This window comes from Diaphorina citri, unplaced genomic scaffold, assembly GCF_000475195.1.
Source record: "Diaphorina citri unplaced genomic scaffold, Diaci psyllid genome assembly version 1.1 scaffold3383, whole genome shotgun sequence".
Lineage (NCBI taxonomy): Eukaryota > Metazoa > Arthropoda > Insecta > Hemiptera > Psyllidae > Diaphorina > Diaphorina citri.
Genome location: NW_007380791.1, coordinates 6,483 through 16,808, shown reverse-complemented (window position 1 = coordinate 16,808; position 10,326 = coordinate 6,483). Strand labels below are relative to the sequence as shown.

At 37.8% G+C, this 10,326-nt stretch overlaps 2 protein-coding genes across 4 annotated transcripts in view; both read right to left on the bottom strand.

Annotated features, from left to right (window-relative positions):
* Nucleotides 1–245: 245 nt before the first annotated feature.
* LOC103520265 (serine/threonine-protein kinase ULK3-like) overlaps nucleotides 246–10,326 on the bottom strand; it is a 12,991-nt gene continuing 2,910 nt past the window's right edge. Inside the window, exons 2-7 of one of the 3 annotated variants that reach the window (XM_026831455.1) lie at nucleotides 4,910–5,115; nucleotides 4,291–4,517; nucleotides 2,429–2,734; nucleotides 1,730–1,889; nucleotides 746–883; nucleotides 246–490 (exon numbers count right to left, since the gene is read on the bottom strand). In XM_026831455.1, the coding sequence (XP_026687256.1) occupies nucleotides 261–490; nucleotides 746–883; nucleotides 1,730–1,889; nucleotides 2,429–2,734; nucleotides 4,291–4,449 (993 nt within the window). In that variant the 5' untranslated portion in view covers nucleotides 4,450–4,517; nucleotides 4,910–5,115 and the 3' untranslated portion in view covers nucleotides 246–260. Of the gene's footprint in view, nucleotides 491–745; nucleotides 884–1,729; nucleotides 1,890–2,428; nucleotides 2,735–4,290; nucleotides 4,518–4,909; nucleotides 5,116–10,326 lie in introns of those variants that run through there. The other 2 variants (XM_026831458.1, XM_026831456.1) reach the window with 2 other exon arrangements.
* On the bottom strand, nucleotides 4,713–9,372 carry LOC103520264 (serine/threonine-protein kinase RAD53-like). The gene is made up of 3 exons (XM_008485356.1): nucleotides 8,747–9,372; nucleotides 4,910–5,115; nucleotides 4,713–4,741 (listed from the first exon to the last, which is right to left on the bottom strand). The coding sequence occupies exons 1-3, from the start codon at nucleotides 9,370–9,372 to the stop codon at nucleotides 4,713–4,715; spliced, it is 861 nt and encodes a 286-aa protein (XP_008483578.1).

Below are 10,326 nucleotides of genomic sequence, written 5' to 3'. Positions count from 1 at the left end.
TAATGTTAGGTTGAACGTAGGCATGAGCAGTGACCTAACCTAACCTAACCTAACGTAGGCATGAGCAGTGACCAGTGGTTTCCCCCCAGATTTTTTTTTTTTTTTTTTTTTTTAGCTGTTTGTTTCATCTTAACTAATTTGTCGGACCTGAAGATCATTTTGAGCTTAGAGTCCTGTACCATCAAATTTAATATGGTGTAAAGAGCTTGAAAAAAGACAAAAAATATCATAATCTAGTACCAACCTACCTACCGAGAGTTTCATCTACGAAAGAGTCCCAGTATCAGTTTACATTCACATACCTGATGGGCTAGCAATGGTTTCAATTGACTAGAAGATGTCTCAGCTTCACAGAATTGTATGAGAATAGCCAGGCTAGCTTTCAGCTTCTCCAGAGCTAACTCGTAGTTTCCTTCCGCCAGATACATATCCCCTGTCTCTCCTATTTCTAGACCTGATTTGAGATTTGGTATGGCCTCGGCCAAAACATCTGAAACACCAATGCAAGGTTAGTAAACAAAACGCACTCAGAAAACCAAAGAATCGAAAATGTATTAAACAGCCGAACTTCCGAGACAGTATGTCCAGAAGTAATGTGCCAACACATTTCATCAAAATCGGACCAGGCAACTGCGAGTTATAGCGGAACAAACAAACATTCAGATAAACCAAATGCAAAACTCTCAGTTAAACCAAATGCAAAACTCTCACTATCATTCGGTCAAACAGAATAGAATTCACTCACGTAAACTCGTATGGCTATGAGTTGAGTTGGTAGTGATGACAGGGAGGGGTTGATGTTTACTGGCAAGTTGTTGAGCACGCCGCCTATACTCCTCTACCTTACTGTACAACTCTTTCTTCCTCGTCGCATCAGCTTCCCCTGTACAACAAAAATATTGTCAAATGTACAAGTGAGAAAACAGTGGAAATTTTCAGAGGTGCAGACAAACAGACAGATTAAAGACGAACAAGGTAAGATCACACTATTCGTCTTGGTGATAATATTTGGACAAACAGTACGAAAGAGTTTGATAAACAAATAAATTTACTTACACAAATTTGGTGTTTGGTCATGTTTGTTCAAATAAAGCAGTATTTGGATGTTTGCTTCTGCACATGGGCATCTGAGTGAGTGCAGTGACAAACAGGGGTAATATCTATGTACGTAATATCTGTGAATCTGTGATTGATAGCATTTTTATTATTTTCGCTACAATGTCCAGTGTTGATGCAGATTTCAGCAGGTTTTGAGAACCCAAAGGTTCTATGAATTTGAACCAGAATTCAAGTTTTCGCTTTTTCACTTTTATCACTTTTGCGCGAGCGTTTTCCATTTTTTTCTGCTCTCAACTTTCATCCAAAAATGTTTGTTCAAATAAAGCAGTATTTGGATGTTTGCTTCTGCACATGGGCATCTGAGTGAGTGCAGTGACAAACAGGGGTAATATCTACGTACGTAATATCTGTGAATCTGTGATTGATAGCATTTTTATTATTTTCGCTACAATGTCCAGTGTTGATGCAGATTTCAGCAGGTTTTTAGAACCCAAAGGTTCTATGAATTTGAACCAGAATTCAAGTTTTCGCTTTTTCACTTTTATCACTTTTGCGCGAGCGTTTTCCATTTTTTTCTGCTCTCAACTTTCATCCAAATGAACGCATAAGTACTTAAGGTCTATGTCTATTCTTTTATAAGTACCTGTAATTTTATTTGTTTTTTGCTTACCATAGGCCAGAGGTATGAGATAGTTTAACGCTTCACAATACAAGGAGAAGACTCGGCGTGAGTTATTCTCTCTGTCGTGGTGTATAGCATCCGTTACTATGCGGATAGCAGTCTGATAGGATTCAGCACAGGGGGGAACGCATAGGTACTTAAGGTCTATGTCTATTCTTTTATAAGTACCTGTAATTTTATTTGTTTTTTGCTTACCATAGGCCAGAGGTATGAGATAGTTTAACGCTTCACAATACAAGGAGAAGACTTGGCGTGAGTTATTCTCTCTGTCGTGGTGTATAGCATCCGTTACTATGCGGATAGCAGTCTCGGTTCCATTCTGGTGTCTGTTCTATTTACCTCTTCATTAAGAGTATAAGTGATGAAGCGGTGGTAGCTGTAATTTTTACTTTTTTTTTAAACTTTAATAACAATGATCCCTAATAATATTTTCCTGCAAGAGTTTCACTGCACACACTTTAGAATATCGGATTCTTTACAACCTAACCTAAATTAAATTAATCCTAACCTATCCTAAACCTAACCTAACCTAACCCGACTAAATGCAAACCAAATTTAACGTCCAACCTAACCTAACCTAACCTCACCTCTGTATGTTCGCCAAAAGTTATGAAAACTCCAAATCTAAAGTGAAAACAGGGGAAAAGTGGGTATTTTGAAAGAAGAAAATATATTTTTTCACTTAATGTCTATTCTTTTATAAGTACCTGTAATTTTATTTGTTTTTTGCTTACCATAGGCCAGAGGTATGAGATAGTTTAACGCTTCACAATATAAGGAGAAGGCTCGGCGTGAGTTATTCTCTCTGTCGTGGTGTATAGCATCCGTTACTATACGGATAGCAGTCTGATGGGATTCAGCACAGGGGGCATGTATGAGATCAGGATAGGGGTGAGAGAACAAGTCTTCATATGAAATACGACGCATGGGATCCTTTTGTAGGAGACGAGATAGAAAGTCCATGCAATCTGGTGACAACGAGTTCGGTGGAATCTGTTACATGAAAACACCATAAACTCTCATTTACACAAGCCCTTATCATAATATTACTTATCCAAAGGGTAGTTATTGAGAACTAAAAAGGGGGTTGTTTTTACACACGTAAAAATTGGAACAGAAAATAATGTAGTGTGTTCATTGGTATACGAGCTTATATCTACCTCTGGTTTTTTACAGGCTATGTGAAAGTTCAGGGACTTTTTCAGGGTTGGTCCCAGGTTGGCCAACTTTAAAATTTTAAATGAAAACCTCATACTTTTGATACATCATATCAAAGGTCTTGAAGAACATAGTACCTACTTTGGTGCAGGTTTGAGCTCGATACGACAACTAGGGCTGAAGTTATGGCCCATTAAAATTTTAATTTTTCCATGTTCTCCCGCCGATAGGGGAAGCACCAAAAATGGAAAATTCATATTGATTGGTGATTTGTGCTTCAAATAGGTCCCACTAATGTTTTATGTTGAAATTCAGAAACCAAAAATGAAAGCTCGTGCTTGGTAGACTTTCTGTGATAAAAATGATCTCATGTACACATTTACCTTACATAACCTACAGAAAGTCCACCCACCATGCACGAGTACGTGTTTCTCAGAAGAAAATGGTAACTTAATCGACATAGTGGAACAGTATGGGTATTGTTAGAAAGCTGAGACTTCAGGGATATTATTTCTGTTGCATGCCAGCAAATTCGACCTTTTTTTATTGGTCAAATTGCCTCATGAAAAGAAAATGCTCGCCAGGGAAATTTCTCGATTAAAACTTACCAAAAAGATAATTTTACCGTTTTAATATTTATTTATTTATTTTAATGCAAATTTTGTGCAATTATTTCTGTTGCATGCCAGCAAATTCGACCTTTTTTTATTGGTCAAATTGCCTCATGAAAAGAAAATGCTCGCCAGGGAAATTTCTCAATTAAAACTTACCAAAAAGATAATTTTACCGTTTTAATATTTATTTATTTTAATGCAAATTTTGTGCAGATTTTAGTTATTGAACTCATTTTTTCTGAAAGTTTAATAGAAAAGAAGTTATGACCGATTTCTTAAGGATAGGTCATGAATTTTCAAGACAAAATGGCGGATACCTTGGAAACTAAGTGAGATCAGAAAAAAAGTTATAGAATAGGTATTTATTGTTGGAAATGACCACAGGAATCTACTCTAGGATTTTGGTTACGTTTTTCGTGTTAACCCTGTATACATTAATAAATGGAAGGAAATTACAAGTAGAACACCCCCTATTTTTGGAAAAAAAGGGGGAAAAAATTAGCTTCAAGTTCAAAAAAAAAAAAAAAAAAAAAAAAAAAAAAAAATCTTATGGGAAAATTCTTTTTTGAAGCCAATGCATCTATGTGGTGTAGGAAAGAAAAACAGGCCTTCGTGCTACTTGAGAGACATAATATTGTTAAAAAAAAAACTACTGGCTGGTAAAACACAAAAATACCTGCTCTCAAGTAGAATAGAAAGTAGGTGTTAAGCAGGGTCTGGCAAACATACTGAGCTGATCAGGTTGATGGGAACTACAAAAATCAGTAGTGTACTCACAGTGATAGGGGCAGAACTCAAAGCCTGGGCTCGGAGTTGACTCAGATTACAGGAAGCATAGGGTGCATGGCCAAACAGAGCTTCAAACACAAGAACACCCAGGGACCATAGGTCAGCCTTGGCATTATAGGGGGACCCAGCCAATATCTCGGGTGCCATATAGAGGGGAGAGCCCTGTATTGAATCCCCCTGATCATTTGGTGCCAAGAACTGAGCAAATCCAAAATCTGCAAACAGATCCAAATAGAAAAATCCATCTTCTAGAACACTGAACTTTTGTTAAATAAGAGCATCTGTGCAATGTTTGTAGGTATCACAGTGATCCCTGAGATACCTACTTTGTTTTTAACACCTCAAGCCATATTGGATTGGGCTTTTATGTCTTGCCTATTTACTAGGATAGGTAAGTAACAATCAGTTCCTCAGCTGTCCTCACAATGCTGAGAGCACACTGAAAAGTCTGTTAAGTAGCATTTAAAGGGTAGCTTCTAAATCTAACCTAAAAAGGCTGTCCTCACAATGCTGAGAGCACACTGAAAAGTCTGTTAAGTAGCATTTAAAGGGTAGCTTCTAAATCTAACCTAAAAAGAAAAAAGAAATCTTACAGTTAGGTACTCACCCGCTAGTTTGAGAGTATTGTTCTTGATCAAAATGTTCTGAGGTTTGAGATCGAAATGACATACATTATTTTCTCTTAGGAACTTGAGTGCCAGGACTAGTTGACGCACAAATTGTTGACACTGGAATTCAGAAAGTTTCTCGTGGGATCTGATGAACGAACACAGATCACCCCCATCACAGTATTCCAGAATAATGTACACATATCTGAAAATGTACAAACAAGGCAAAATCATTTAACCAACCATGCACTTTTTTTAAATCCCCTAGCTAGGTAGGTATACTGTATATGAAGGAAAGTACATAAATGTGCCAAAGTTTCAGCTGTTGGTTCATATTGTTTATATGTTTTCTCTCCCGCAGTCTCTGCACTCTGTGTATTTCTTATGGAGATTTCAGCGATCAAAAATTGATCATATCTCAGGATCGGTTTAGATTTTCGCAAAATCCTTTCTTATTGCACACCTAGACCATAAAAGGAATATTCCTACCAAATTTCAGCTTTCTAGATGTTGTGGTTCTCGAGATAGAGCGATCAGTGTGTGAAATGTGAAATGTGAATGAGTGAATGGATCTCGTTCTTATAACTTACTAGTTCATCCCGAGGCATGGCCAACCTTGTGGAAAAGGCATGGCCGAACTTGTAGTCATCAAACTAAAAACATAAACGAAACTCAAATATTAGGCGAGCAAGGAAAAGTTTTCTCTCCCGCAGTCTCTGCACTCTGTGTATTTCTTATGGGGAGATTTTAGCGATCAAAAATTGATCATATCTCAGAATCGGTTTAGATTTTCGCAAAATCCTTTCTTATTGCACCCCCCCCCGTGAGTTGAGTTTTTGCGGCCCGCCAACTCTCTACCTTGGTCTCTTGCGGCCCTCGGGTGCCCTAAGGTTGGACAACCCTGCTCTAGGTCTTTCAAACTCGCTGTGGCTGGTAATCTACAGAATGGGAAGGTATCTATCTACTAACAACATTGACCGTCGTATGTATGAAATCTAAAGATAAACTTAAGTTTAACTTAAGACGAACAATGTTGCCAATTTCATGTCATTTCTTGAGATAACTGGCTAGATTTCATGAAATTTGGCAAGATTTTCATTTCAAGTTAAACTTAAGTTTATCTTTAGATTTCATACATACGGGGGTAAGATCTAGAGCAGGGGTGCACAAACTCAAAGTGACCGCGGGCCGCATTGGACCTTAAAAGGTTGGCCGCGGGCTGCATTCATTTGTAGGCGGCATCTGATCTTGGAGGGGGGGAGCACTTACCCCCTCCCTTTGTTGTAATGAAAATGAAACAAGATAAACCGCAGGCAATTTTTTTTTTTTTTTTTCATAAATAATATCAATTTTAAACATATTTTTTAGCTAATTTAACACACAAAAATCAGAAAATAAATCATAGCGCTGAAGGCAATTTTATTAAAAAACAAGCAGGCTCCGCCCGCTTTCGCGTGGCTGAGGCATGGCCGTATGCATAGAGGCATGGCCGTAGGTGACCGTAGCGTAACTTACCGTATCGTACCGCACCTGACTATACTTGACTGTACCTAATCGTATCTGACTGTTCTGTACCGTGTCGTACTGTAGCTCACCGTACCGTATTGTACTTGACCCGACTATGTCGTATCGTACCGTACCTGAACGTACCGTATCTGACCGTACTTGACTGTACCTGACCTTACCGTATCGCACCGTACTTAACTGTACTTGACCGTACTTGACTGACCCTAACCGTACCGTGCCGTATCGTACCGTACCGTATCGCACCATACCTTACCTGACCGTAACGTACCGTACTGTACCGTTTTACCTGACCATACTATTTTGGCACCATATTATACTTTTATTCGTTTTCGTCCCTAATTTGGCACCACTGCGAGTTTTAAAAAATCCGTTCTTAGGATACCTTTACTTACTAAAAGGCAAGACAACTATCTTACTCACAAACTTCATGTAAATTGACCCACCCGTTTTGGCCATGGGTCGATTTTTAGTAGTTTTTTGGTCATAGTTTGGAAACCACTGCGAGTTTCGGAAAATCCGTTTTTAGTGGGCCTATTCAAATCAAGAGAAGCTATTCTCGAAGTTTCATCAAAATCGGTCCAGCCGTTCCGGCTGTTCGTTGATTATGAATGAATGAGTCAGGGTTTACACTTTTATTAATATAGATTTGTGCCACCTTCAGAAATGCAGCCTGATAAAAGGTCAAAATCTACTGTGCCGCAGGCCATTGTTTCATAAAGTATGTACCTAAAGCTTGTCAATAATTAAAATTTGAGCTACCTAATTCTTAGATCCTCTCCTACACATTATCTACTGAGCACTAAAAGGAGCAAAATAAAGTAGAGCACCACAGGCAATTTTTTTGAAAAATTTGACAGATTATTATTTTTGATGTTTTGGCATTGTTCTAGACAGGTTAGAAGTTCATCATATGCTTCAGATTTAATAGGAGGTGGAAAGTATACAAGGCATAAGAAAAACGTAGAGTTATAAAAATTTATTTTGAGGAGCATGGATTCACATCCCCGCGATGATAATTCAAATTGATCTAACCGAACTATATTTAAGCTAGGATTACATATAGCAAGAAGACCACCACCGCCCTCCTTTGAGCTAATGTCTAGATTTCGGTCTTTTCTGAAAACATTTAGATTCGGAGGAACAAGTTCGGCAGTATGAACAGAGTCTTTTAGCCAAGTCTCAGTTAATAAGATAATATCGTGTGTATTTGACGAAATATTGGAGAAAAAATCTTGGATTTTAGTATTTAATCCACGGACATTTTGGTATAGAACGGCTAATTCGGAGGTACCTCGAGGTTTAAGATTTCTATTAATACTTGGTTTACAAAGGATCAAAATATTAAAGTTTATCGAAATATTAGAATGGGAAGAAGAGTGATGAGAGACATTAACTGAGTGGGGAATAATTCTTGGGATTGAAGAGACCAAGGTATTCCGTTCATTAGTTCGAACATAGTATTCTGTATTATAGTTGTAAGGTAAACATCTTGAATTTATATCAAATGATTGAATGTAGTTATCTGTTTCGTCACATTGGGGTGTACATTGTACTAGCATTGAGTTTGTACAAGTTCTGCTATTATGATATAGGTATGCATTATTATGAATAAGAGGAACATGGTAACTATCCCTAGTCACAAGTGCATCTTGTGGACAGGGACTAATCAAAGTAAGATCTTTCGGGGTTGTAGGAGCGGGGGAAAATTTTCAAATGAGAAAGTAGAATTATTACTTAGGTTATCAACTAAATTATCGTTAACGCTAGAAATATCAATAATGTCACCGAACGTATAATTAGGTTTTTTAGAGAACTTTTGAAGTTGATCTGAAGCAACAGGGTGAACAGATGTCTCAGACTTTTCCTGAATATTGGTTTGAGAAATAGAAACATTATTATGTATACCTTTACTACAGTGAGAATTGGATACATGACGGGGAGGCAAAATAGGTTCATGATCATTAGTTTTTTGGTTAGAACGAGATATAATCTGTGGGGTTTTAACCACAGATGATCGATGAGCTATAAGGTCTAGGATATTTTTAGAGAGGACATATTTCCCCTTTCCATTGTAATGAAGACCATGCCTGGTAAAGTGAGATCTTCGTAATATAGCGTTGGTATCAAAGTAGATAAAATTATATTTTGTACAGACATATTTTAGGTAGGTATTGGTCTCGTATACATTAGTCGATAAGTGAGCTAAACTGTCAAAACGATAAGGTATGCTGCAAAGAATGACATTTGTAATATTAGCAAGAGAAATGAGATGTTTTATGGGTAAGATCTTGGCACTGTTTGGTTCTAACGTATTCATATCATTGGTACCTGCTTGAATGATAACAAAGTCATTTGCACCAAAATCCCTACATTGACTTTCTACCCCTTCAGTAACCTGAGAGAAATAGGCATTAGGTTTGATCATAGAAGTTATTTTTGTATTTGATGAGATAGTATTGATATGTTGATGCATCAATTGCGCCACTCCCCTCAACATACTGTCTGAAAAGATAGCAATTTTACTAGAACGAAAGGAAGATAATGGTAAATTGGCATGAACATTGACTTCATACTGGCTAAGTTTGGAGGAAAGTTCACTGATCTTATCAATGAGAGATTCTCGCTGGTTGATGAGTTCATTTATTCTCTTCACTAACGAGGCAGAATCAGGTTGAGTTGTGCCCGGAAAACCAGGGAGATCTGAAGAGGGAGATCTTACAACATGAACTTCGGCAACATGAGTACTTGCAGGTGGAGGCGGAGAATAAGTTTGGTTTGGTATATCAGGTCCCTTCAATTGTGATAACGTGATGAAGTCGTTCAATGTAATTGGAGGCGGCTTGGTAATTGGCGAACTGAACTCAAAGTTAGAGGACGAGGAGCTAGAGTTGAGGTCGGGTTGAGCGGACGTTGTTGGAGTAGAGGTGTTTCGCATGGCAGTTGGTAGGGCTGTCTTAGAAACAGTAGTTTTGGTGTTATTTAGAGGGTGCCTGCTGATGGAGAGAGGGGTATCATTCTTGTTAGATTTATCAGTCAAAAGAGATTTAGATTGAGCGCATGGTGACAAGATAGATGGAGACAGTGAGTGTCTGGCATGGGTAAAAGTACCCCCAACGATAAGGGTTTTTTCCTTGTTTAGCTTGAGTGTAGCTGAACAACTGGTATGAATGCATTTGAATAGAAGGGTTTGATCCTTCTGTGGGATCTTAAAGATGTACTTTTGGTCATTATAAATCACAGTTTGTTTTTTATTCAGCATTTCAATCACAAATTGTCGATTTGAAGACATGTCAGTTTTAATTGAAAGATATTGGACTTACGAATACAGGTCATAGAATACAGTGAGAGCCGCCAAATATAAAACTTAACGGATAGGGAAAATTTAAAACACTTTTACGATTTTTTTTTAAACAATTAAAATAGAATTAAACAAAACAGTAAAAAATGTGAGAATTAGTTATACGAAAATAACACAAAAAATTTGTACTACACGTTACACTTAACAAAAAATGCGAAAATATAATTATTAATTTGATAATGAGAAAAATGTTAGAGAGAGAATAAAGTACGTGCACACAGTCTGATGGTTCCGACTTATTAAATTCCGACTTATTAAATTTGAACTGTGAATGAGTGAATGGATCTTGTTCTTATAATATAAGAAGATATCAAACTAAATATCTTTTAAACACTAAGATCTAGAGCAGGGGTGCACAAACTCAAAGTGACCGCGGGCCGCATTGGACCTTAAAAGGTTGGCCGCGGGCTGCATTCATTTGTAGGCGGCATCTGATCTTGGAGGGGGGGAGCAACCTTATGCCGACCGTCTCGTCTGACAGACTAAGGTTTCACAGACCGGAGTGTGTCATACCGTCTTAACATGTGTGGT